The sequence below is a fragment of the Gopherus evgoodei genome, chromosome 7 (assembly GCF_007399415.2).
Source record: "Gopherus evgoodei ecotype Sinaloan lineage chromosome 7, rGopEvg1_v1.p, whole genome shotgun sequence".
NCBI lineage: Eukaryota > Metazoa > Chordata > Testudines > Testudinidae > Gopherus > Gopherus evgoodei.
In genome coordinates, this window is record NC_044328.1 from 98,659,660 (window position 1) to 98,687,105 (window position 27,446).

Consider the following 27,446-nt stretch of genomic DNA (forward strand, 5'->3'; position numbering starts at 1 on the left):
AAGGGCAGGTTACAGGCTGTGACACAGCTGCAGTTTCTTACCCCCACTGTAGAGAGCAGGAATGGGACCTGAAGCACCCACACAGGGCAGACCCGGATTTCTAAAGTAGGGGGTTGGTTTCTCCACTCCCATGTGCTGAACTGGGGCTTTGGCTTACAAGATTTTTGCTGCTGACAGCAGTCGAGCCAGAAAAGATGCTAGAGGGTGCATGGCCCCTTTACCTACTCCCACCATGTCCAACCCCCCCAGCACCAACCCAGGGCAGCAGCCACCTCCACTGTACCAGCCTGCCACCTGCTGAGAGAGGGGGCATCCAGCCCCAAAGCTACCACCAGCCAAGGCCCACAGCACAGAACACTGCTGCTCCTCCCCCTGGCGGCTGAAGCTCAGTATTACACAGACGGGGAAGAGGGTTCTACTGTTGGACTGTTCAGCTGGGAAAGGGAAGGTGCAGGGCCCCCCCATTATCCCTCAGTCACCTTCATGCACTGACAGAACTATGGGGCACCCCCCTTCCATTTGCCCCTGGCTTCCCCAGGAAGCTGACTCTGCCCCAAAGCATGGGCCCTGCCCCTCAATGCAGAGCTCCCCAATGCCAGAGGCAAAGACAAGATAGGACCCAGGAGGCAAAGCTGGAGCAGGTTAGCCTGGGCAAGGTGCAAATGTGACTGTTATCCCCTAACAGCCTATTACCACTACCAGCTGACAGAGAAGCTCCTTTAACTCAATTGGTACAAGCCTCTTCTAGGAGGCTTGGGGTGCCAGATTTGTTTCCTGCTTGCACCCCCTTAGGGATAAAATAAACCAGGCACTGGGTGCACCAGTTTCCACTGGCTGGCAGGTCTGTAGGGACCTTTGCAGTGCTCCAGGGAGGGATACAAATGGGAGGAGGGGGGCAAAGAAGGGGTGCCAGGACAGTTTGAGACCCAGAACACCTGCCTTGCAGTGACAGACTAAAGCAGCTCCGGCTATTCAGTATCAGCACAAGGCGGCGAAGGAGGTGACTCTATCAAAACAGCTCAGTGGCACCAGCTAGTACCACGTGCCAGCGGCTGCACAGCAAGCTCCATAACACAGCAAAGCAACAACTGGGATGGCATGGATAGGAACAAGTAGGGCATTACCAAAGTTAGGGGAAGGGGAGAACATAGCTCAGGTGGGTACTGCCAGCAACAGGACAGGCATCTGGGCCCCTCACCCCTGGACAGGGCCACCCTCCCCCACACGAGGCGGATGGTTTCAGCCAAAGATTTGTTACCCCACAATCCCCACCCCCATGCCAGTGGCTGGGGACAGAGGCAAGAGGGGGACCAAGGTCATTATTCCCTGTAATCTGATGCCTGGCCCTTGGGGAGGGACATGGGGCTGGAAAAGCCAGGCTAAGGGACCAAGTGAAAACCACTCACTTCCTTTAATACTCAGTCTCCTCATTTGGTTTTGGGAGAAGGGGGCTGCAGGGATCATGCAGGGGAGGACTCAAGGGGCTGATCAGTATAAAAGCAAGTTCCAAGCAACCACAGGGGGGGGGGGAGTTAAATTAGGGTTCCCCCCCCACCTGTCTCAAGTTGACAACATGCCCCCTTCGCACTACAGCTCCTTGGTTTGAATTGCAGTCCCTGCCGCACTGTGTCCTTGGCACGGCCTGGTTGGAGGGGCTGGCGGCTCCTAGAAGGGGAGGGGATTTGGCACCCCCCCCCAGAGGAGGAGGGGATGGCCAGCCATCGCAGCGTCTGGGGGGCTGGGCTGGGCTCTGTAGCACAGTCTGTACCCCGTCAGTCCTGGCTCTCCTCCAGCCGCCACTTGAGAGACTCCTCCTTGTGGGCATCTGGCTTGATCTGGTTGCGCATTCCCCCCAGCAGGTTCGAGGTGGCCTCCGAGGCCATGATAAGGGGCTTAACCACGGTGGGAGGGATCTGGCGCAGGACTCCGCCCACCGCCCCTGTGATGCCCTTCTGCTCATGGCCTCGGGCAGCCACGTCGCAGATGGTCTGGGCTGTGTCAATCACGCCCTGCAAGGGAGCAAAGGGGAGCGGTTAGTGGGGGGTCAGGGTGAGCCTGTGGAAGTACCTGACACTGGCTCTAACTGGAATCCCAATGGTAAGACTCCCAACCCTAATGCTTCAGGGCCCATCACCCAGCAGGGTTAGGAGGGACTCTCCAGCAGCAGGAGTAGCTTTGGCCCACTACATGGAAGGGGACAGGCCTTAGGGGAGGGAGGGACCATACCTCTCGGAAGGTATCATAGGCCTTGGCCACGCCCTCACGGAGGTCAGCTGGCTGCTGGCCCCGGCGCAGTTTCCGGGCGTGCTTCTTATGCAGCAGGGTCCGTGTCACAGGGGCAGTCGGAGACAGGATGTCATAGACTGTCTCAGCTGTGGCCTGGGGAGAGGGGTTACATTAAGAGATAAAAGAGACCCCAACACCACCCCCCATTGAGACCCTCCCCACATCCCAGATTCCTCCCCCACACTCTATACACACAGACCCCTTCTCCCCAGAGACACTCATAGTCCCCACTGATCTGGCCTATGAGCCAGAACTGACTCAGGGCAAGAAGAAAGCATCCTGGAAGGGGAGTAGGGGCTAGCTGGTTGGAGCAGAGTGGGGGACTGGGAACCAGGACTCCTGGGTTCTGTTCCCAGCTTTACCACTAACTTTGGGCAAGTGCTTTCCCGTCTCATTTTCCCTCATGACAAGGGGATGGGGGCTTAGTACCTGAAAAGCCCTTTCCGATGCTATTGCAGATCCCTACTCCTTTCCCCACCCCCCACCTTCCACACTCTCTGGATAGGGCCATGCTGCAGACCTGCCCCAAAGCCCTGGGGTGGGGAGTGGCCTGTCCCAGGCTGTGGATGGATGGGAGAGAGGGTTCTCACCTGTATGGCCTGCACTAGGCGGTTACTGAGTTCCAGGGCGGCCGAGGCTGTGGAGGTCCCGAAGGAGGCAGCCCCACGTTGCAGCCCCCGGATGATGCGCCCGTCCTTGCGGTACTGCTCAATGGGCAGCCAGAACAGGTCACGCAGACCATGGACTTGGGGGGGGGGGTAGGGAAAAAAAAACCAAAAGGAGGCTGCTTAGCCAGAAGTGGAGGAACCCCAGGGCAGAGATCACAGGTAAACAGCCCCCTCCAGGGCACAGCACCCTATCAACCCTCCTACTCCAGACACCATCGTGTCCCTCCCGCCTCCATCACCCCCACCACACTGGGACCCCATGCCCATCATCCACTGCACACTCACCCCAGCTCCCCCATCTCCCTTCCTCCTGCTCCATGCCTTCCACCCCTGATCTACAGCAAGGTGGTTCTCCCTGCACAGGGGCTTGGCACAAAGCTGGGGGGGGGTCCCTGTGCAAGGAGAGGGAAGGAGGGGTTCTGCCGAGAACTCACAGAGCTGGACAACGGAATGCATGGGCCCCACACCACCCAGGATGCCTGGCAGCTGGTTCTTGCGGATGTCCGTCAGCCACTCAGTGAGGGCGTAGCTGATCACCTTGTCCACACCCAGGAGCCTGGTGGGGAACAGGCAGAGGGTATTGTGGGAAAGAATGAGGCGTCCCACCATGGCTTCTTAGAGAGGACTAAGCCCTGGAGCCACCCTACAGACTACACCCCACCCCCTTCCCAGCATCTAGCAGGGCTCCAGCGATCAGTGGTGCCAGTCACGGTAAGAGAGCGGGGCAGAAACAGACAGCTCCATCCCATAGTCTGAGCCCTGCACGGGCACAGACCACACCCCCTGCCTGCATTGACTCCACCTCCCCCCCCCACCCCCAAGCCTGGCAGGATTGGGCACATCCCAGGCCCCACAGTTCACCCATGTCTGCAGCAGAGGCGCTTGAGCTTGAGCTCAGAGCAGTTGAGCTGGGCCAAGCCGATGAGGATCCCGGCAAAGGTGCCCTGAGGAGGGGGAGAGAAAAGGTAAAAGAGCTGCTGATGCACAGCCCACACCCCTCCCCACAGCCCACCCCTGCATCCCCACTCCACAACACTCCCTATCCCACACCCATTCCCCACACCTCCATCCAGCTCCCCCATATATGCACAGCCCCCCCCAATGCAACTCCCCTGATATCATGTGTACCCTGCATTCCCCTGCTCCCACCCCCTGGCACTGTCCTATCCCACAGTGCCATGCACACACCCCCACAACCTCCTCCCCTGAAGAGCAGTGCTGCCAGCCAGACACTCCTCTGTTCTAAACCTGGTTCCCACACTCAGCCTCCTTGCCTCAGTTTCCCCAGTTGTAGAATGGGGACTACACCTCCTATGAACCACCACCTCCCCCCCAAACGCAGGCATGTCTCCACCCTCACCCTCCTGATACCCCTAGGTTACAAGAGAGGTTAGCTCTGTCCCTACAGCCCAGGCAACCAGGTCAGTTTTGATGGGGTCTCCTTAGGCCAGTCTGATTTCAACTGACACCACTTTAACTTGTTCCACACCAGTTAACTCCACCCTGACCCCAGCAGGATTCAAACCAGTGACCTAAGGGTCAAAGGCATCATGGATGGTCCCACTGTCCCCGCTAGTGCCAGCTCCTGGGGCTACATTAAGGCCCACCTGACAATAAGCCAAAGGGGTGGATTTCTGCACCCCTGGAGAGGCTGCTCAGCACTGCACCCCTAGACCCAGCAGAGAAGGAGCAGCATCCCCACTGCACAACTCTAGAGCCTGCCCCACTCCAACCCCTACCAGTACCAGAGTCGTCCCCGCCCCCATGCACACACACCCCACCATGGGCCAGATCCACCCCTCCCCCAGTGCCAGATGCCACCCCACTACCAACCCCCACCCCCATGCCCACTCCTACCCAGGACCAGATCCTGCCCTCAAGCCACAGAACTCATCCAACACTATCCCCCTTCACCACCAGTCCTTCCAGCAGGAGGCAAGAGGCTTTGGCTAGTTGTGGAGGGCACAGGGGTCTGGAATTACCTGCCACCTCTGCCCCACCCAGAGGTTCACTGGCATCTCCCCACCCCGCCCCACTTACCACCTGGTCCATGGTCATGTGCTTCCCATGATAGTCCAGCCAGATGGGCACTTCTGACGTGAACCGGAACTCCCTGGGGATCAACCAATCGGGACAGAGAAGTAGAGAGACTGGCAGATGAGGGGACAGGACTTACAGCTGGGCCACCGCATGGGCACAGATCTTATACTAAGCAGGGCCCGAGCCTGGATGGAGACCACCAAAATCTTGGAGCTGCAGATAGTGGGGTGGGGACTCAGCAGGGGGCACTCTCCCCCTGCAGTGAGTGCTGACCCCAGCGCGGTGCTAGGGGGCGCTGTGCTGCAGGGAGCAGAGATCGGTATGAAGCACTCTGCCAGACAAAACGCGTAACTAAGGTCCTGCTGCTGCATGGTCATTGATGGTTCCCCCGGTACCTCCTCTATGGATCAGGCTGTGGGGAACCCTGTGATCCAGGCGGTTGTCCTAGCTTCCATCATTTCTGTTCTGCCTCTTTCACCCCTCATGTTCCCCTACCCACCGCTTCAATTCAAAATAAGATTCCCCTTCGCACTTCCTGCGCCCCACCCCAGAGGCAGCAGCACCTCATACCTGAAGTAGATGGGTTGGTCCGTGGAGGACGAGGCATTGGAGGAGGAGCTGTTTTCACTCAGCGTGGTCTCCACAGAAGCTGTCATTTCTACCCCCACCAACCCTGGCCCCCGGCTCCCCTCCTGCTCCTTCCCCAGTGATTCGGACTCGGTGGCTGGGCTGGCTCGGACCCCTGGATCTGGGCGGGCTATTGGCGGAGGGGAGAGAAAAAAGGTGGTCAAGGAGCAGGGGCTACACACATCCACACCCTACCCCCCCCCCCCCCCGGGCTGTACATGCTCTTGGCAGCTCAGGCCTTAGCAACACCCCCATCTTGTGGTGACAGGTGGCAGTGTAGCAGACAACCCATGAAAAGCAGTCAGGAGCCCAGGTTACAGTCACTGTAACACTTGGTGTGATCAGAGGCTCACGTGGCCTAAGAGAGTCTGTCCCCCTGCCTCAGTTTCCTCAGCATGAGGAAGGTTTATGCTGGGGCTAAAAAGATCCAGAAGATCCTCAGAGGAGGAAGTTTTATCCCTCCCCAGCCAGCCAGCACCTCTGGGTTACTCTGCAACTTACCTTCTGTCCCAGCCTCCAAGGGCAACACAGGGTTAATGCTGACAGCCAGGCTGGTGAAGAAGTCCTTCAGGAAAAACAAGGCATCCTGGTGGAGGGGGGAGAGGCAGCAACAGGCAGTGTTATACTGGAAGGTGGGAAGCCCTCAGTCACAGACCTGGCTGCGCTAATTACCCTTCTTTCAGGCTAAATGGAAGGAGAAGTTAAGCCCCTTTATGAGGGAAAGAGCTGGAAACAATAGAAGCCACTGCCCGAGGCCGCAAGCCTGAGCCATGTGGGCTGTGGGGTTTCCAGACCACCTGCAAATGCAGGGGCTGGGGGATTGCTTGGTAAGCTGGGTGGGGGTGCAAGGCAGAGGGCCAAGAGACAGCAAGATAAGTGGAGGTGAGTGTGCCCCTGGAAGTCAGCAGGGGGACAGAGCTCCTTAAACACCGGGCTAGCTGGAGAGACAGACTTGGAAACTGTGAGCAAGGAACCAGCTGTTCATTCCTGGTGTGATCAGGGACACAGGACTGTGGACAGGGGTGAAAGTGGGCATATACCAGTAAGAAGCCGGTACCATCCCGTATGCAGCCCATGTTAAAGTGCTGCTGCGACAGTGTTTTAACGTCACTGCCCCTTCCCTGTCAGCAGCCCTGCTGGCCGCTGATGGGGGAGGCAAAAGGGGCAGCTGCCCCGGGGCCAGCGATTTAAAAGGGCCCGGGACTCCCAGCCATAGGTGCCGACTCCATGGGTGCTCCAGCCCTGGAGCACCCACAGGGAAAAAATTGGTGGGTGCTCAGTACCCATCGGCAGCTCCCCGCCCAGCTCACCTCCTCCTCCGCTCCGCTTCCTCCCCCAAGTGCACCACCTGCCCGCTTTTCCGCCCCCTCCTTCCCAGTGCTTGCGAAAGAGCTGTTTTGTGCAGCTGGGAAGGAGGGGGAATACGGCGCTCGGGAAGAGATGGGGCCAGGGCAGGGATTTGGGGAAGGGGTCCAATAGGGCAGGGAGGGGCTGGAGTTAGGGCAGGGACTTTGAGGAAGGGGTTGTAATGGGGGCAAAGCAGGGGTGGAGAAAGGGTGGAGTGGGAGGCAAGCACCCACCGGCGCTGGGGAAAGCTGGCGCCTATGCTTCCAGCCACCACTGCAGCCGGAGCCCCAGACACTTTTAAATTGCTGCCGGAGCCCCTGATTCCCCAGTCGCCCCTTCTGCCCAAGGCCCTGCCCATTTCGAGGGCTGGAGCTGGCCCCCATACTGGTAAGAATTTAATATTACTTTCACCCCCGACTGTGGAGACGTTCTTTGTAAACAGACAGGATTGCACCAGAGAACTTGCCCCCCTCACATCAACTTCTCCTCCTCTTGGAAACAATAACTCTTGGCAAGACACTACATGCTGGAAAAATCGCTCAGGCCAAAAGGGGCACCAGGCAGAGTCAGAGCCCATCATTGGTAAAGGAGGGGTGGGAGGAGGGGGAATCATTGAATGAGGAAGTGGGGAGGGACAATGCTGAAGCCCAGGAAGTTGGATCTCTAGGAGAGAAAAAGTCGATTCCATTCATATATGTAGACACAGGCCTTTCTGCTCTAGGGAGCACCAGCTCTGATCCAGCCCCACAGCAGGGAACTGACATACATGGCCTTTCCCCTTGAGGGGGTGCTGGTCTGAATTCAGAGCCAGGTCATTAGGGACCTGGGGGGTGGAAAAAATATATCTGGATCAGGGCTTCCCACGGGTGTGGGGCCAGGGCAGGGAGTCTCTAGGCAGGGCCCATGGAGCTATCTGCAGCCCCCCATACCTGGTCGATGTTGAGGCGCAGCGGCAAGAGGGAGACACGCAGGCAGCACTCGGGGCCGCCCAGCCCAGCCTCAGGGCAGACATGCAGGGCCTTGATGGTGAGCTGTGAGGGGAAGTGGCTGTCACTCACGGGGAGGGGGGGTGTACAGTCCACTGCCCTCCCTCAGCAGGGATGGAGCAAGCATCCCAACCCTCCCCCAGTTCAGATCTCACACCCAGCCCCAGCACTCACCCCACACCAAAACACTCCCCCCAGAGCCCTCCCCCTGCCCAGATCCCATCCCTTCTCCCCAGAGTCCACTGCCCCCTCTCCCAACCCCAGTGCCCACCCCAAATACCTTCCCCATCCCCCAGCTGCAGTGGCTGCCCCACATCACCAGCCCTCAGAACTCACACCTAACCCAGGCCAGGATCCTACCCCACAGCCTCTCCTTAAGCCCCAGCACTCACCTCATATTAACTCTCTAGTATCTGCTCCATCCCACCCCAGCCCCTTACCCATCCCTCTGTCAGCCCCTTGGCAGTACCATGTTGGAGTGGGCCCGGCGTGGCATCTTCTCGCTGGTGTACAGGTAGAGGAACTTGTTGATCTGAGAGGAGGCTAGCCGGTCACGGATCTCCAGCTCCTGCACAATGAACACCTGCCGCGACACTGGCTGCTCCTCCAGCTCCGCGGACGGCTTCTCTGCCCCACTGAGGTAGGTCTCATGCTGGAAGCTCACCTGGAGGGAGGGGAAGAGGCTAAGGCTTGATAATAGTGTGTGTGTGGGGGTCCCTGACAAGCCAGACACCCCCCGCCACCTCCCCTGCAGAAGGGCTGGGAGCAGAACACGGCTCTACAGTGTCGGGGGAGTTGAACATCATGTCTATGACAAGGAGGTCAGACCAATGAGCCTACTCAGCCGCTATCCTGTGGCAGAGAGTTTCCCAGAAAAGCCTTTGTGGGACGGATGTAAGCCCTACCCACTCTCACACTCACACACACACCTTGGTGAGCTGTATCTCCATGAGCAGGTCATGTAGGCGCCCAGTCCCACCCTGCGTGCGCCAGGTGTTCTGGGGCCGGTTGGCCATGGAGGAGCGGGAAGGGGAGCTGCGGGCGCTCGACGGGCCGGGTCTCATCCTGCAGGGCAGGGAAGAGACAGGATCAGAGCTGCTCAGCCTAGCCCAGCCCCAGGGCAGGCCATGCCTGCCAGGCAGTGAGGTCTCACCTGGGTGAGTGGGCGCGTCCTGAGGGCATGCGCCCAACCCCAAAATCCCGCCCTCCATAAAGGTGCCAGACCACTGAGATCTCACGCAGCATGACTCGGCTCTCAGGCAATGGGAAGTGTGCCGGGGCCTTCAGCAGGTCTGTGCTGCCCAGCGGGCGTGAGAAGTAGCCGTCCTTGATGGGCACTGGCCCTTCCAGCAGCTTTGTCACCACTGGCTCTCCATCCTTGGGCTAGGAGGGTGAGACACACACAGAGGCAGGCCTCAGAGCAGATCAGTGGACTCAGGTTCCAAGCCCTGCCCCCAAATATCCCACTACCTCATCCTTCCTAAAACAATTCAGGCCGTTGGACCTGGCCCGGCCCTGCCCTGCCCCACCCTCAACCTGACCCTGTCCCTCCCAGCTCCCCCATGGACCCCAAAGCCCCACTCCATATCAGTTACAGCTCCCCAGGCCTTCCCCACGGTCCCCCATCCCCATGTGCCCCACAGCCCCCACAGGCTCTGCCTCCTCTTACTGGGATGCCCATGCCGGGTGCGTCCAGGATGCAGAAGTCGTCATTGTCAGTGGCCTCGCTCTCCTCCTCGCTGCCCTCTGAGGAGCAGAAATCTAGCCCCACTTCCATGGGGGCCGGGGGCAGGGCTGCAGAGGGTGGGAGGCAGGAGTTGCTCCCAGCACTGTTCTCCCCTGGGAAGAGATACACTGAAACGGGGGAGGTTTGGTGCAACTGCCCGGCATCTCCTGGGAGGGGAGAGGGACATAGGTGAGATCAGCCCCAATGAGATACTCCTGCCATCCCACCCGACATCCCCCCTCCCCTGGATTGGGCCAACGGGCCCCCCCCCCCCCCCGACATCCCCCCCCCCCCACTCTGCCCTTGGATCGAGTCAACGGCCCCTCCCGCCCCACATTCCTCTCCCAAGCCCTGGATCAGGCCAATGGGGCCCTCCAATCCCTGGAATAGCCCATTCAACCAGCTGACCATTTGGGAGCTAAGGGTGACACTAATTTCTCTAGCCCTGCAGCAGGAGTGATGCAGCCACATGCCACCCAGCCCCCAACCATTCCCCTCTGCCCCCCGCCATGCCCAGCAGCCCCCAAGGGGTTGCAGAGGCAAACGAGGGGACAGTGTGATCCCCTCAGCTCCCCAGGCTCTCACTGGCACCCCATACCAGACTCTAGGTCCCTCATGCTGCGGTCGGTGTCGATGAGGGCGTCAGTCAGGTCCCGCTGGTTAATGGTGGCTGTCTCGGCGGGCAGGCAGGAGGGCAGCGAGGCCGGGCTCTCTGACAGCTGGGGGCCAACGAGAACCAGGGAGTGTTATGTACTGAGTGATGGGTACCCATGGATCAGCACTGCCAGGGGAGAGCAGCCCCACCCTGCTCCTTGGGGCACAGCACACTCTAGCACTGTGTGGGGGCACTCAGGTCAGTGCCGACGGCCAGAGGAGACACCCTCTACTGAGCTAAGGTCCGTCCAAGCTGCGCAGCCTCCTATTAAGCCCCACAGGCCCCAGCACGGACCTGCCTCAGCTGGGGAGAGAGAAGCCCCTCCCTCAGCCCAGTCCAGCTGGAGCTGCCGTAGATGGGGAGAGAGTTGGTGGAATCCTGTCTCCTCACTGCAGCCCTGGGGCAGCCTGCACTCCAAACCCCTCATCCCTGGCCCCACCTCAGAGCCTGCACGCCCCTGCACTCCAATCCTCTGCCCCAGCCCTGAGCCCCCTCCCCCACGCCGAACTCCTCGGCCCCATCCCCATCACATGCGTTTTGTTATGTGCATCAATATGGAGGTGATGTGTCAAACGTCACCTCCATACTGGTGGACATAAAATTCACTCCCCACCTCGACGTAAAAAAATTAGCGCACACACTGCCTGGGTCCTCCTGTCCTGCAAAACAGTGCCCCCTAGCGCCGCATGATTGCTAGGGCAGAGCACCACCTACTGAACTCCCCCAGTCCCTCCAGCATATGCCTTTCCTTCACAGCTGTAAGGCCCAACCATCAGATCATTCTATTCAAGCTCCCACAAACCGCAAGCCAGAGAACTTCCCAATGAGATCCCCGCATCCAGCCCAGATCTGATGGTTGAGCTAGAGTGCAGATCAGAGACAAAACACAGTCTTGATTTAAAGGCCTGGAGCCCACTCTGCTTAAGTTGCTGCAATAGTGAATCTCTCCCTGCTAAAAAAGAGAGTCATTATTTCTCCTCTGATTGGTGCAGCTTCAGGTATTGGATCTCAGTCCTCCAGCCATGCCCCAAACTGGCTCAGCCCCCCTAACTCAACTACCAAAAATCCCTGAGCATGTCCCCCATTCAGGCACTGAATTGGCATAACCCTGCTTAGCTAGAGCTTTGGAAGATCCCCATGCAGGTCTCCCATCCAGGCACCAAGCCAGCCTGACCTTCTCAGCTAGAGATGACACCAGTCCAGTCTTCCTCTCCCTACCTGCACTTTCTGGCCAGCGATCTCTGTTGGGCTGTCCTGCCGGGGTGGCGGGTGGAGGTCCCCGTGGTTGACCACGTACTGGATAAGGTTGGCTAGCATGGCGCAGGAGTCAGCACAGGTATGGAGATGCACCACATTGTTGGAGCAGCGCAGCTCGAACAGCGGCTGGGTCTGGGGTGGAACCAAGCGAGTGAGAGACAGTGCATGTCATACTGGGGTGGGGAGCTCGAGCAATGGGATCCCAGGTCCTTGGGAGAGGTTAGTGCAGGGCTCCTGATGGGAGGTGCGGCAGCTTAGGTCCCACAGGCTCAAAATGCAGCAAGGCTGCTTCGAAAACACAGAAGCTGCACTGGAGAAGACTCTCACATCGCAATGCTACGGTGATGTACAAGGAGGGCTGGGAAGTCACCCGCCTCCTGCATCCAGCCACATGGAGTGTCCTCCCCACCTTGCGCAGTCACCTCTTAAGTGGGGGGTTCTCTCCTGGGATTTCCATTGCAGTTACCAGGCCTGCCCCCACTCCACCCTTTCTGGCTGGGCGGAGCCTCACCAGCTTCCCGTCGGCGCTCCCCTTCCACGTGGTGATGACCAGCTCGAGCAGATCCACGTCCAGGACGCACACATAATCTGAGGCCAAGGGAGAGCAGAGATTCAGCCTGACTGGATCTCTGGGTCTATCCTGGGCTCTGGGAAGGGAGTAGGGCCTGGTGGGTTTGAGCAGCGGGGGCTGGGAGTCAGGACTCCTGGGTTCTGTTCCACGTTCTCTCTCTAATTTGGGCATGTCCTCCCCCCTCTTCTTCGTGCATTAGTTTCCCTGCAGCAATTAAACACACCCAGGATGGGGGCAGTTAAATCCATTCAAATATTTGGGAAGCCCCTTGACATCCACAGATGGAAAATGGTTAAGCAATACAGGATGACTTCTACAGAGCTGCCTGCCACCATGCTGGGCTATGAGGGCCAGCTCCCCCATCCAAATACTGACCAGGCGCAAGCTTGCTTAGCTTGAAAGATCTGCCAAGAGCCCAGCCTGAGGGGCTATGGGGGCATGCTCAAGGGATACTTGCTGCTCCCTAGCAGCCTTTCAAATAGCTGCTGTTTTCAGTGCCCAGAGCACAGCAGAAGGATGGACACGCGGCCCGTCCAGCTCTTACCCTTCCGCAGATCGACCATCTCCACATCGCATTTGTCAGACAGATAGATGGCAGAGTCATCCAGAATAAACCTAGGGGAAGGGGCGAGCGATTTAAACCCTGCAGCCCCTCCAGTAGGCACATGCCAGCCGGATCGGGTACAATCAAGATCTTGTCCATCACTGTACAGTAATCATGAACCCAAGGGCCCCACACAGTGCAATAGGTATCAGCAGAGACTTCTGGCCCTGTGACACGGACCCTGACTCCCACCCTGGGCCAAGGGAGTAAGTGCTGGAGAGTGGTGGCTCAAGGAATAGGATATGGGTCCTTTCCCCTCTATAGGGCATTGGTGCCAATCCAGCCCCGGGTGGGAAGACAAGGAATAGCACATGGGCCTTTCCCTTCTAGGGGTGCTGGCTCTAATCTGGCCCCAGAACAGTGGGACTGGCTGGTTCGAGAGGATGGAGAACTGGATATAGGGCCTTCTAGGGGTGTTGGCTCTGTCCTGGCCCCAGGGGGGCAGGGAATGGAATACAGGGTGCTGGCTGGCGTGAAGAGACTGTGCATGCTGGGGTTAGACTCCTGCAATAAAGCGTGCCCAGCCCAGCAGTTCACGGCTACACCCCAGGTAACTGGAGTAGACACAGGCAGAGAAATCACTCAGGATTCCATTGTACTGGGCTCCTTCTACCACGCCCACCACCACGGCATCCAGGCATCCGCATGATGGCGGCTCCAGAGCTACTGACCCCAACTTCTTCCACACAAGCCACCACTTGGTTATTGTGTGCAGCCCAGTCTCGACCCAGAGGGAACAGGTCTCAAGCCCCCTTGTCTCACCAACCCTGGGAGAGACAGGGCCTCCCTTGAGAGGGCAGCTCCCTTGGGTTGTCCCCAGCTGGAGGATGCCTACCTGAGCAGGAAGATCGAAGTATCCACAATGATGTTACTGGACAAGGTGAAGGTCTCGGCCGTGATGAGCACGCGGACGGGGAGATACAGAGGCCTGAGGGGTGAGATGGTAGTGACAGAACCAGCGTGGAGGTGATGGGAGAGCTAAAGGAGCCAGGGAGAGTCCCCGCACGGCAGGGTTATGCCACATGCCCCCCCACCAAGATGGATCGCAGCCTTCACAGGGCACAGATGAACCATGGCTGCCCTCTGCTGGTCCTTACTCCTTGCTCTGAAGCATGCAGTACTGGCCACAGCCAGAGTCAGAACACTGAACCAGATGGACCTTGGTTCTGATCATGCCTGGCCAGGCCAGTGTTCCTGTCCCTGCTGAGACTATCTCAAGGTGACAGAAGCTCCCACCATCGTATCCAGGATGCCAAGATAATAAGGAGAGCCTGCAGCACAGATCAGGCCAGGTTCTGCTTTAACAAAGACCCCACTCCCCTCCCAGAACTGGGGATAGAACCCCGGAGTCCTGGCTCCCAGACCCCCCTGCTCTTACACACTAGACTCCACTTGCCTCTCTGAGCTAGGACAGAACCGAGGACCAGATCTGCCAATCTAACTTCTCTGTCTCACCTCTGTTTTTCCCGTACAAACAGCCAAGGGCCTCTCCTATTTTACAACCACCCTTCTCCCCGGGCGGCCCACTTGCCTCTGCTCCCCTCAGTACCTGTAGTCAACTGCACAGCAGAAGAGGTGGGTGTGCAGCACCGTAATGACAGCTGGGGGCACAAAGCCCAGAATCGGATCATCCAGTACGTCCAGGAAGTCAATCAGCTGAAAGAAAGAGCAAGAGTGTGAGCGTGTGCACCCCAGACAACAGGTCTTCATAGGGGCAGAAAAGCCAGAGCCAATCCCCCGAGCTGGAGGACACCCCCTCGATCCCCACATCCAGCCCATCCCCTGTGGTTGGACTAGGAGGATTCTCTTTAGACCAGGGGTGTCAGACATACAGATCCAGCCTAGCCAATGCATTTGTGTTGGCCGGAATATCAGATTTCATGAGAAAAGGAGTCAGTTTTTAGGCCTCACAGCCTTCTCCATGTGCCTAGAGTATAACCAATTTCATAGCAAAATTTCCAGCTCTGCCACTGGCCTGCTGTGACCCAGTGCACTGCTCTAGCCATTCGGACACCCAGCCTCACTCCAGCACCACTTTATAAGTAGGGAAAAAGAGGCCCAAAGACTTTCCCCAGGTCAGAGAGAAAGCCTGTGGCAGAGCCAGGAATCGAGCCCAGGTCTCAAGTACCTGGCGAACGCACTAACCCCTTGGCAATGTCCCCTCTGGTCCAGATCACCTATTCCACTGTTGATCACGTCAGCGGAAGGAACTGGGCGGGGGCTTACGCCTGCAAGGGGCAAGAACTGCCACAATTAAACAGAGATTCGGGCCCTGCCCAATGAATGAGTTTGACTCCCCTTAGCTGGACACCAGGGCACGAGTCCAAGCCATGGAGGATCCAACCTGTCCCCTGGGAAAGCTCCACACCTTATAGACATGCTGGTGTTGTCCCAGCTTCCACTCCTGGCCCCAAGGCTGCTACATTGCAGAGCTCCCTCTGCTATTCACCCAGGATGGGTGCTTCCGGCCCAGGACATACCTGTGTGTACCAGCTCTGATTGGTCAGCGCCATGTGATGTCGCATGGTGGCCCCTTCGAGCCGCAAGGTGACCAGGAATTCCTGGATTTGGGTTGCAAAAGGGGAGATTGGGGAAGCAAAGTTAAAAAGCAGGGAGTCCACCACCCCAGATGGGGAAAGGCTCTGCAAGGGGTGGGATGGGGGAATCCATTTATGAACCCCCTTAAGACACCTCCCCCCAAACCCACCAGGCCAGCAGGCTTCTAGCACCCCCACATGCCAGTCCACCCCAGCTGGGCCCCATCCAGACCCATGACTGTTCATGCCAAGTCACCCCCACAGGGGGCAGAGCACAGGGAGACAGGACCGTCCCAGTGGCTCCCTGAGGTGGGGAAGGAACAGAGGAGATCCTACAAGGAAATAGCCTCTAGGAACAGACAAGTCAGATGAAAGCTGGTGCGGAGATGTTTTAACTTAAAACAATAAATGTTGCATCCCAGGGAGGAGTTGCTTTGGCTCTTAGCCTGTTTGGAGACGGGGGAGCAGAGGGGGCCTGTCCAGCCGATTCCCCTCCTCCACAACCCCGAGAGTGGAGACAAGATACCTTGATGTTCTTCTTCAAGTCCAGGTTGATGCGGATGGCAGCCGAGAGCATCTTGAGGGGTCTGTCCTTCCTGCCGCCTGCCAGTCCGCTCAGCACCCCCTCCTCCGAGGAGTAGATCGTAGGGTGCAGCCTGTCAGGGGGAGTGAAGCTGGGGATTTCCAAACGACTGGCCAGGAAGTAGTCCTCTACCACAGCTGAGGGGACACAGAGAGTTTGGCTGGCTGGCCGGCCATCCTTCCCACCAACCCCCTCCCAGTGCCCTGTGGGACACAGCACTAACCTGGGACTCAGGAAAGCTAGGCTCTGTTCCCAGCTCTGCCACTGGCCTGCTGGGTGATGCCAGGTAGAGAGTCACTGCCCCTCTCTCCCTCAGTAAAATGGGGTAATGATCCTGACCTCCTTTGTAACCCACTCCGACAGCTACTGATATAACCTTGGTATTAACTCTTGCAGCTGCATCCCCACCCTCTCCAGCATTGCTCTGTCTCTTTAAGACCCACCTCCACCCTAGATGTCCCCCCTCCCCACTCTGAGCTGTCGCTGGATGCAAGAGCCTTCTCATTTGCAATCCCCACTGCAGGGAACTGCCTCCTGGCAGGCCTTAGCCCAGCTGCCTCTTTGGTCCATTGGCTGCTCCCACCGGAAGTCATCGCGACGTTGGGCACAGGGGGCAGTGCAGGCCTGACCTGCTGCCCTTTGGACTGCATGGGCCAAGTGAAACCCCAGCTCCACCGCACTTCACGAGATCCCTACAGCACCCCCCAGAGGGCTCTGAAGAAGGCAGATGGGTCCAGTGTGCAGGGAGCAGGGCTGTGACTCGGCAGCCCTCGGATCTATTCTGTAACCTTGGGCCCCTGCCAGTTGCCCCAGCCACTAAATGGGATAGGTATGAATCCATGGCTCAGTGGGAGAGTCCTGGTTCTCAGCCCCCACTGCATCAGCTCATCAGACACAGGACCAGAACCCCCACTCTAACGGACGAGATCCCCTCAGGACAGAACCCAGGAGTCCTGATTTCTAGCCCCCCCTCCACAATTTGAACCATACCTTTATGATAAAGAGTGACTCTCTCTGACTCTATACAGAGGTAGCCAAGCTCCTCCTGGCCCTTGTACTGGGACACACTGAAGATGGTGCAGTTGTCCACATCCAGCACGATCTCTCCATGGGAGTCATCCACCTTCTTCCCCGCCTCACCCTGGGGGCAGAGGGGAAGGATGACGAGGGTCAGACGCCCCAGTGCAGACCATTGTCCTTCCATCCCGAAGGGTCAGATGGCAACAATGATCCAGCACTGAGGAGCAGAAGCCTCTGGGGTTGGATGTGAGGCTATTTATATAGGGAACCCTCTCCTGGGGCTCAGATGCAGCCACCTCTTAGGAAGGGTGCAAGGCTTATTTAAACAGCACACAGCAACAGCACGCAGCAGCATGGTACAGTAGGGAAGGATCCAGTACCTAACTGGAATTGCAGAGGGAGTTGAAGGGTGGGCATTTGGAGAGGCAGAGGAGAATGACCAGGTTTGAATTTGTCCTGGACACTAGAAGGAGTAGCTCAGTTCTAGGGAAAGGCAGCAGCCCCCATCCTGGTCCCTGCAGCACAGCATCACCCAGTGCCACACTGGGATCCCCACTGGCTCAGAGGGAAGGGCTCCGCTCCCTTGCTCCTTGCAGCACCAGGAGATCTCCCATCCAAGCAGTGCTCAGGCCAGGCCCTGTCTAGCTGGAGCTCAGAGGAGATGGCCGTGCAGTGGGTCCCTGGGAGTTGCCCTCACCTTGGCCTCACACAGAGCTGTCACCCTGCCCTTCAGGATAGAGACCACGGCTGAGAAACGGCTCTGCTGGCATTGGCTCAGCTGCTCCCCCTTCCTCCGCTGAGCCACCGCCTCATCCACTGAATAGAAGTGAGAGTCCTCATCCTCGGAGTCTGAGTCTGACGGGGACAGAGGAGGATTAGTGGAAACTCTTGCTGCATGGGGAAACTGAGGCACAGAGGGGCAGGTCTTGCTAAAGGTCACATCAGGGCTGGGTATAGAACCCAGGAATCCTGACTCCTAGCCCCCCTGCTCTAACCACTAGACATTAGCTACCTTCACAGAGCTGGACACTGGACCCACAAGCCCCTTTCCTTATCCTGCATCCATCACAAAGCAAGCAACCGTGATGCTATTTCCCACCGAGAATCCTTCACTCCCCATTTCCATTAAGGCATCACAGGTCAGTGCGGGTGATAGGAACCTCTCTCTGGGTTTGGGGGAGGGGCGTAGCTCCTTACCCAGTTTAAAGGCAGACTTGCACATCTTGAAGTTGTCCTGCCAATACTTGGGAGGGGGCGGGTGGTTGGGAAAGAAGGCCCCAGGTGCAGCGCCCCCCCGCAGGCCCAGAGGAGCAAAGGAATGGGCTGGCTGGCTCCCACATCAGCAAGTCATTATTTATCCTGGGGAAGGAAAGGAAAGATGCTTCACGCCTACAAATGCCCTTGCCTCCCCTAGACCACGAGCCCCTCAAAAGCACCCTCAACCCTTCTCCAGGCCCAGCGGTGTTTGTTATAGACCTGGCCTGCGTTGTTCTGAGTGTGGCACTGACACGGAAGGAGACAGCCCCCGCCTTATAGAGCTTACCACTGAGTACTCTCATGGGGTGCCTCCAGGGTGCTGCAGGGAACAAGATGGGCCACTCAATAGGCGCCACCTCCCATTTTGCAGGTGGGGAGACAGGCACAGGAAGCAATTTGCACAAGACCACCCGGCAAGTTGGCAGCAGAGGTGGGGATGGAACCCAAGAGCCCTGACTGCCAGCCCCACCCTGCTCCAACCACTAGAAGCCACGCCCCTTGCAAAGCTGGGACCAGAACCCAGGAGTCTTGGGCCACCTGGGATCCATCTGCTCAGGCCTGGCCTGCCCCAGCCAACAGCTCTTCCAACTCCAGGCACAGGCAGGGCCAGGCCCACGTGAGTTGGGCACTGACGGTGCCCCGTTCAGCAGATGGAAGGTCAAGAGTCCAGGGGGCAGGCAGGGAGGATTCAGGGTCTGACCCTTAGAGGCTGCCTGGCCTTGCAGCTGCCCCTTGCCAGCCAGAATACACAGCTAGATGTCTCCTCCCCTTCCATCCCTCCCCCGATACCTGTTATAGATGCTCTCATAGAACTGCTTGCTGGGCAGGAAGATATGGACACAAGGCAGGGTCACTTCTAGGGTATATTGCGAGGCAGCCACTGTCTTGGCCTGGAAATCCGCCATCTCCTCAGGGTCTCCAGGGATCACCATCTTGGGGGGAGGCCAGCACAGGAGGGGTTAAAGACTTAAGGGATAGGCACCCGCTTTGGCCAACAAACTACTAAACCGGAGAGTTCTCAGCATGAAGGCTGTGACCCCCATGTAAGGGGTCATGACCTCCCCGTGTCTTTTCCTTACTGGTTAATGGGAGGGGAGCGCCCAACCTAGATGGAAAGGGGACCTGATATGGAAGGGGCTTGAGAACGCCAATTGGGCTGTTCTCACATCTCCGAGGCTCCTCCCTCAGGATCATTCAGCCCATACCCTAGGTCCTCCCTGCTGCATCCCTTGTATCCTGGTGGGCTAACCAAGCCATCTGCCCCAAAGAGACCACTCACACCTTTCCTGGCAGGATCAGACCCCCTGGCAGGCAGGGCGGCATTCCATGCTCCCACCCTCAGCACTATTGCCTCCCCACTGAGCGCCAGGGAGGGCCGCCCCCCCTTACCTCCTCAGTTTCATACATTGTCCTTTTGGAAGAGAAGGGGGAGGGCTCAGGCTGCCGCAATTTACAGGGACTCTCCACCATTGACAGATCCATCTCCTCCTTGTCCATCGCCAAGTCCCACTGGGACAAGCTGTGCTGGGGAGTCAGGGTCACCATGATCCTGCACAGGGCCAGGGGGAGGGAAAGCCAGAGGGCACAGGGTGAGCTATGTAGACCCCCACCCTATACGGGGCTACCTGCCCCCTTCTCAGATGCTGCAGTGAAATTTTGCCCCCAACACATCTGAGCTCCCCACCCCCCGCCAGCCCTGTGCACCACAACAGGGTGTGCTCCATGCAACCAGAGGCTGTATGATTGGATGACAATCAGCTGAGATGTAGATAAGGGAGGGAGCTGGTGGGATGGGAGGGGCTCTGGAGGAGGGAGCTGCTCCTACTGGGGTGCAAATAGGGCAGGGAGATCAGCCCCCTAAAGCAGACTCACTTTGGGAAGAGGTATTTCTTGCCCAGTCCTTTGGCTGCAGGGTCAAGGGCTTTGCTCACCCGGATGCAGGGTACAGAGAGCCTCTCGCCATCTTCGTACAGACCTGCAAGGAGAGTGGCTGGACTCAGTGCCCAGACACATCCCCACCCCCTTCCAAACACTGCCCTTCTACCGTACACCCAGGAGGGCTTTGTAAGGGGGCTAGGGGAGAAGTAAAGATGCACGACTCCTGGGTATCCCGTCCCTAGCTCTGGGAGCAGAGCAGGGAGGGGCACAGGCATCAGGATTCCTGGGTTCTGTTCTGGGGTCTAATGGTTAAAGCAGATGGAGGTGGGAGTGGGAAACCAGGACTCCTGGGTTCTATTCCTAGATCTGGCAGACTGGGAGGGCAGCCTACTGGTTAGAATGAAGAACGGTGTCAGGATGGCTCTGTAAGAGCATTGAAGTTTTTGTAGGGTCTACAGAACCAAAAGGGATCCATTTAGAAACACCCCCTTCCTATTTTACAGCAGGAGACATGGGGCCCCATGTTCCTCACAACTCAGCCTAAACAGAGAGGGTCCCTGTGGGCCTCATGTGTTGTCCCTGCAGCCCCTCAAGGGAACAAGACACCCCTGGTAGGGTCGCTGGCAGCGGGGACCATCCCTGGCCTATGGATTCTAGAGCCAGAGCAGCCACTGTCCAAGTCTACTAGCCCAGAGGCTACAGCAGCCTCCTAACCTCCATAGGGAACAGCGAGCAGCAACAGACTTCCCAGGAGGCCTTGCAGCTCAGCCCTTCCCATGCTTACCATGCAGGTCACTAAAGGTCACCTCCAACCGGGTGGGCTCCCCATAACCCCCCGGCCCTGCCCGCAGCTCCATCTGGAACACCACATCAGTCAGCTCTAGTCGCAGGCTCTCTTTGCGCACGGCTTTCTCCATCCAGGGCTGCCGCTCCGGCTCGGGCCGCAGGTCCGGCACTGGGAACTGCAAGCGCAGGGTGGCCTTGGGTGCCGCCAGCCGCACGGTTGTGTGCCTCTCGGGGGCATGGAGAGACTCTGCCTGGCGCCAGCCACAAGAGGGAGAGAGAGGAAAGGATTAACAGGGGCCTGGTCGCCCTCTGGGTCCCCTGCCCATTGCAGGCGCAAGCATCTCCCGCTCTGCAGCCCTCTGGGAACAATGCCCCTCCTGGCAGATGCTCCATCCCCCACACTCACCACATGCATGTCCGCATGGAGGTCGGGGGCTTGATCATGCATGGATGCCGATGCTGCCAGATGGAGGAGGGACCCAAGCCGGTCTAGGACACCCAGGTCTACATCAGAGTGGAACTCTGCCAGCTCCACCAACAGCTCCGAGCTTCGCTTAGCCCCAGCCTTCTTGAGATTGCTCTGCAGGGAGAGGTAGAGCCATCAGAGCCCTGGGAACGCCTCCCAGCCAGGGGAGATGCTGCTCGACGTGGGGGTGGGGGTTCGTTCTACAGAGCACTGGAGTGAGGGGGAAGCTCAGGTGCTGACCCCAGTCATCTGGGACTGTACAGAATGTTGTATTATTGTAGGGTCTCTTGTGATTGTCAGTGTGTTATTCTAGGATCACCCAGGGAGGCTGAGGCTTCCTTCTATCTCCACCTGCTTGGCTTCCTCTGCTGCTGATGCAGCCCAGCCCAATCTAGCTGTGTAAGATTACATGTCCCTGCAGGTCCCAGCATGTGGAACTGAGATCTACTGGCACTTAGCCACATGTCCGGTCAAGCCAACTGACCACAGGACAGCTCCTGTCACAGTCAGGCCAGGCAAATGGAGTACCAACCTCAGGAGAGCTCTTGCCACCCGCAGGCGAAGTCAACAGAGCACCAACCACAAGAGACCTCCACTCCTCCTACCCATTCAGGCACATTATTGAAGGGTGGGCATGTGGTTTAAGGGGCTGGATTGGACTCTGGACACTTTGGTACTATTCCATTGTGTGACTCTTGGACCAGTCACTTCTCCACTTGCTGCCTCAGTTTCCCCATCTGTAAAATGAGAATAACCCTTCCTTTGTCTAAACAGACTGAGCTCTTCAGGCAGGGACCATCTTACTGTGACTGTGCAGTGCCAGGCACAATCAGGCTTTCCCTCCTCCTCCACATCTCAGCTGGGGACTCCAAGTGCTACTGAAATATAATTTAATAGTAGCCAGCCAGAACCAACAAAGCCCTGACCTCAGGAGCACTTCTACTCCCCGGAAGAGGGGCAGGACCAATGCTCCCAGGAGTGCTCTCATCACAGCAAAACCGATAACCCAGGGCAGCCAGCATCCCACGACCTCCCTGCTGCAAGAACCCAGTGCAATGCCATCAAGCGGCAGCCTGCGATGGCTCTGCTCCCTGTGAGTGGGGCGGAAAGGGAGAAAAAAAAACACGCCAATTTCGCTGAATCTCAGACACCCTTCAGCCTCAGGCTGCTGCTCACCTTGGATGGCAGCTTCTCAGACTGCTTGTAGTGGATCTGGGCGCAGGGCCGGGCCGAGGAGTTATAGGTGAAGGCACTGGGGTTCTTAAAAGTCATTAGCTGTAGACAGAAGGGATGGGGTGAAGGCTTATGCAGCAGGTCCAAACATGAGAGGCTTGGTCAGTTTTCCCAAGAACAGATTCAAGCTGTCCCATACCCACCCACCCTTCTCTGGTGTTTCATCCCATTGGCTGCTGGCACAGTAGCTGTCAGGGACAGAAGGCTCAGATGGCCTGGTCCCCTCCTAGCAATGGAGAGAGTCATCAGGTCTCGTCTCCTTTAGCCCACACAGTCTGTTCTCCAAGCCAGTCCAGCATATCATGGGGAAGGGATAGCTCAGTGGTTTGAGCATTGGCCTGCTAAACCCAGGGTTGTGAGCTCAATCCTTGAGGGGGCCACTTCGGGATCTGGGGCAAAAATCAGTACTTGATCCTGCTAGTGAAGGCAGGGGGCTGGACTCGATGACCTTTCAAGGTCCCTTCCAGTTCTAGGAGATTGGTATCTCTCCTATTATTATTACACCTCAGGGAATAAGTCTACGTAGACTGATGAATTCCATTTGCTGTTTGGGACTGGAACAGTCTGTGTTGATTAGACCTTCTGGTCTGCGGCAGAAAACAGACCATGTCTGAGAAGCTGAAACAGGACCATCAACTTTCAATAGACCATTTCTGGTAAGGCCGTGCGCCCCCTGCTGGACACACCAGGCTATTGTGTTTGGACCCATGGGCTTTAAGCTCCCCTTTGTCTGCACAGGCTTCAGTCACCATCCCTGTCCTTGGTTTCTCTGGCACACTTCCTGGGCACAAACTGTCAGATACCTCTCCATGGAAGTGGGACCTTGCAGCCCAGCTGCCCTAGGCCCATAGTCTCCTTGTGCCCCCTCCTGTGCCTGCCCCCCCAAAGACACCCCAACAGCTTACACCAGCCCTTTCCCAGAACTCCACCTGTGGGCAGGGCACTCTGGTTTATAGTTTAAGCCTTTGGGACACATGATAGTGGAAGGCAGCAGACACGGACTTGCAGAACAATTTCTGCAACCATCACTGTTCAGACAGCACAAGGGTCTACCTGAATCCGTAGATCTCAACGCCTACACGTCGTTCCCTGCCTCCATTTCCTCACCACTGGGGCATTCTTTGTCATGGATGTTTAACAACCCCTGTGCACAGCAGCGCCAAAGCATGGAAAAGCCCAGCATGAGAAGAGAGGCAGGAAGAGGTGTCAGAAGTGGCTTTCCACAGAGAAATGCTCTGCAACGGCCTGGCCCCTTGGCTAGAACCAGGAGGCTGAGCAGAAGGGCCGTGGCTTCCCTGAATGACACTGACCAGAACCCAAAAGACTCTCAGGAGCGGGCAGGGCTCGGAGGGAAGGACTGCGTTCAGGTGCTGTGTGTTCGTCCACAGATCTGAACTCTTGTGTGCTTTCCAAGAGCAGAGTGTGCATTGTGGGTGGAGAGGTGGGTTTAAGGAGTCCCTTTGTGAAGTCTGGGTCCCTTGCTTTAACTGCAACATAGTCCCAAAGGGTTGAACTATTTATATGCTGGAAAGCTCATGAAGGCAGAACTCAAGGAGCAGCATGCATAAGCTACTGAGGAGATGTGGGACAAGCATCAGCACTGGTCTGGGGGCCCACGGCAGCTGGGCTGCAGCACCCCACCTCTCAAGAAGGAGGCCAGAAAGGGAGTCTGCACCTCCGGAAAGTGTCAGCAAGGCCAGGACCGAGGCAGCAACTGGACGCTGCTCAGGCCCAGTGAGCTTGAAAACATGTGGGATCCAAAGATTGGATCCATGCACCAGCCTGGTGATTGGGTGTTCACTAGGGGTGACTCTGCCAGCGCTCTAACACCCCACCCCTGCCCTTTACCTTCTGGATTAGAATACCACAGGCTTAGCCCTGCCTGGGCATCAGCTGGCCCAGCTTCCCCCTGCCCACAACAGTAATTTCCTTCCCTCCTTGGGCTTCACACCCTTCTGATCCTTGCCTTGCATGTGCTCTTCTCCTCTCAGGCAGAGCCCATGGAGCACAGCTAGCAGGAGCACTCCTCCGTTCCCAGGCAAAACAGATCCTCCCCATCATAGCCAGCCCTGACCCTGGGGCTCAGCACACCATGACTGCAGGCTGAGGTCTCATCCCCCTAGACATTCCTGAGCAACAGCCACGGTCAGGTCAGAAGAAGTGAGGAGGGCTGGAGAGCCATGACCCCAGTGCCCAGCCCTGGGTGTGACTCTGCCATCCGCTCACCACCCATTACCTCGGTGTACTCTGGTTTCTGCTGCCTGCACTCCTGGCTGGCGCTGGCCCACAGGCACTCCAGGATCTCCAGCATGCCGAAGCTCACCTCTGAACTAAGCATGTGCAAGGAGCCAGCTGCTCTCTGTTGGCAAGTAACCTGTACGGCTGCTCCAGTAAGCCTGGGGGCGGGAAGGCAGAGTCAGAGCCTGCTGGAGGGGTTATCAGCCCCGGTGCTGTGGCCCAGGCAGACCTCACAAGCTGAGCAGGCACAGGGACAGTCAGCACATGGATGGGAGACTTGAAGGAGTGAGGTGTGGGGGGATGCTGACCCCTCACAGTCTGGGCTTACCCCAGTGTCTCAGGAGAGATACTAGGGGGCACTGTGCTGCAAGGAGTGGAACGGGGGTGCTCTCCTTTTCCCCCAGCTCAGCACTAGAGGGCACTGTGCCACAAGGAGGGGGTGCTGTCCTTTTTCAGTCAGTGCCAACCTCAGCGCGGTGCTAGGGGGCACTGTGCTGCAGGAAGTGGGATGGAGGGGTGCTTTCCCCTCACAATCAGTGCTGGCCCCAATACCCCAGCAAGGCACTAGGGGTGCCGTGCCCTCTCCTCACAATCCATGCTGGCCCTCCCTCCCAATGCCCCAGTCCCCTGGAGATCATACATCTAAAACATCCCCTAGTACCTGCCTCCACACCACTTCCCAGACTGGGGTAGGAAGTAGCTAAGGTGTATCACGTGTCCCCCATGAGGGCAGGGAGTTGCACCCATCCTACCTGAGGTTACTGTAAGGACAGGCCTTCTCAAAGCAATGGCGCAGATGCCCAAAGTCCCGCCCACCGAAGGCAGAGTCTTTGAAGAAGGCCAACTTGGCAAAGAAACGCTGGGCCAGCTGGGGAGGGGCAGGTGGGCCAGGGCACTGATGCGGGACCGTCAGGGTGAGGCCGCCCACCGTAACTCTGAGCAGCGTCTCTGGCCGCAGGCTCTCCAGGGAGGGCAGCTGGGGGGCCTTGCCTGCAACAGATCAGGTACCTCGGATCAGACAGTCCCGGCAGCGAGAGCTCCCCACCCCCTAGGCTAGTCCCAACACTCCTGGGCTAGCCTGGCTAGGAAAGGGACTACAACTGGCTATTCTCCCCACCGCGGGACTCGCGTCAGGTCTCCCACACTAGGTGAAGCTGGTGCATTACAACCAACCCCCAGAGGATTCTGGGAAACCTGCTAGGGCACTCTTCCCTCCAAGCAGGGGCTGCAGGTTGGGATTACCAGGCAATGGCAGAGTTGTGGTTGGGAGCAGGGAGGGGCTGGTGGGAGCCCAGTGCTGGGAATAGAACTCAGGAGCCCTAGGCCCTACAACTTCGCAGGGAGAAAGAGGGGTTAGGCCAACAGAGGTGTGGTTTTCCAAAGGGGAAGAGTCAGGGTGGAGGGGGAAACCGAGGCCATTCTTGCTTGTTGATCCCCCGCAGGGGTGAGGCACTAACCTAGCTGCCCCAGTCAAGTTCCAGTGGGGGGTTACTGCCTTCTACCTCTCTCAAACTCACCTGGATGTGGCAGCCCCCATGCCCCAACCCAGAGGCAGGGACATCTCTGCGTCAAGCGAGAGATCCCTGTATAAACAGCGCCCACGCTCCACCCCAGAGATGTGTACACTTACCCCTAGATGGCTGAGTCAGATTTCAGCTATGAGTTAAGGAAGACTTCTACAGTCAGTGAGCTTCAGGGATGGACTCTAAGCCTGCAGCCCCCCAAACAGGGAATAGAACCCAGAAGCAGACACTCCCAGGCCTCCACCTGCTCTAACTCACTAGAGCCCTTTACCACCCCAGACCTGGGATAGAACCCAGGAGTCCAGGCTGCTCTACCCCACCAACCCCACTGCCTTCCCAGCACTGGGTGGAACCCCATGTTCCCCACTGAAGTGCAGCACGAACCCAGCAGGATGGGCCCCACTCACCTGGCAGTTTGCTCAAGCCCTGCAGGCCTGGGAGGGTAGCAGCAAAAGGGGAACAGCTGTAGCGCCTGGGGCTGCTCAGGATCAGCTGCAGAGAGAAGCGGAGGTTAGGGATGGGGAGCCAGACCAGGGTGGCACAGACGAGGTTTGGTGGCAGCAAGGTGCTCCCGGGATCATGTGGCTTTGGGAGCAGAGCAGGCACAGACAGCTCCAGAGGGCTCCGCCTGGTTCTAGACACGGGAAAGGGGGGGGAGCTGAGGGGGAACAGTGCCAGATGCTGCAGCTATGCCCTCCCACTCCGCCCCACACCAGCAAGTTCTCACCCCCGGTGCAAAGGAAGGCGGCTGCAGGGGGCAGGCGCTGTAGTCGCTGTGCACAGAAGAGTCGAGCTCAATGTCGGAGAGATCACTGACTGAGCGCACGGAGGTCACGCTGCTCGTCATGGCAGCCATGGAGAAGAACATCTCTGGAAAGCAAAGGGGGAGAAGCAAGGTCACGGGAGGGAGGCGAAGCCCCAGCAGAGGGACTGGCAGCCTGTTGTACTGGGAGACCATGCAACATGGGGGCAGGCACACCAGAAAGTGCTGCCCTCATATAAGGTTTCACACAGTAAGGGGGCTGAGGAGCACCAGCAGAGCTGGGGCAAAAGGGGAGTGGGGCTGGGATAACAAACAGGAGGTGGGTTGGGACTGAGGGACACCAGAAGAGCTCAGTGAGAGTCTGGCTGCACAACTCCATGCTCTGGTTTTGTAGT

General features: G+C 58.0%; 1 protein-coding gene across 1 annotated transcript in view; it reads right to left on the reverse strand.

The window, feature by feature from the left end:
• Positions 1 to 1,392: 1,392 nt before the first annotated feature.
• Positions 1,393 to 27,446, reverse strand: part of ATG2A (autophagy related 2A) — a 37,704-nt gene continuing 11,650 nt past the window's right edge. Inside the window, 35 exon segments of the mRNA XM_030568810.1 lie at positions 1,393 to 2,009; positions 2,227 to 2,379; positions 2,877 to 3,031; positions 3,389 to 3,510; positions 3,816 to 3,898; positions 4,995 to 5,067; positions 5,565 to 5,751; positions 6,123 to 6,207; positions 7,898 to 7,999; positions 8,424 to 8,618; positions 8,884 to 9,019; positions 9,108 to 9,337; positions 9,624 to 9,847; positions 10,279 to 10,399; positions 11,554 to 11,724; positions 12,104 to 12,180; positions 12,708 to 12,778; positions 13,603 to 13,695; positions 14,317 to 14,423; positions 15,248 to 15,328; positions 15,831 to 16,024; positions 16,878 to 17,028; positions 17,605 to 17,762; positions 18,105 to 18,195; positions 18,197 to 18,266; positions 18,954 to 19,096; positions 19,554 to 19,713; positions 20,037 to 20,139; positions 20,827 to 21,079; positions 21,235 to 21,408; positions 22,471 to 22,569; positions 24,764 to 24,923; positions 25,518 to 25,755; positions 26,696 to 26,780; positions 27,016 to 27,158. Of these exon segments, the coding sequence (XP_030424670.1) occupies positions 1,773 to 2,009; positions 2,227 to 2,379; positions 2,877 to 3,031; positions 3,389 to 3,510; positions 3,816 to 3,898; positions 4,995 to 5,067; positions 5,565 to 5,751; positions 6,123 to 6,207; positions 7,898 to 7,999; positions 8,424 to 8,618; positions 8,884 to 9,019; positions 9,108 to 9,337; positions 9,624 to 9,847; positions 10,279 to 10,399; positions 11,554 to 11,724; positions 12,104 to 12,180; positions 12,708 to 12,778; positions 13,603 to 13,695; positions 14,317 to 14,423; positions 15,248 to 15,328; positions 15,831 to 16,024; positions 16,878 to 17,028; positions 17,605 to 17,762; positions 18,105 to 18,195; positions 18,197 to 18,266; positions 18,954 to 19,096; positions 19,554 to 19,713; positions 20,037 to 20,139; positions 20,827 to 21,079; positions 21,235 to 21,408; positions 22,471 to 22,569; positions 24,764 to 24,923; positions 25,518 to 25,755; positions 26,696 to 26,780; positions 27,016 to 27,158 (4,925 nt within the window). The 3' untranslated portion in view covers positions 1,393 to 1,772.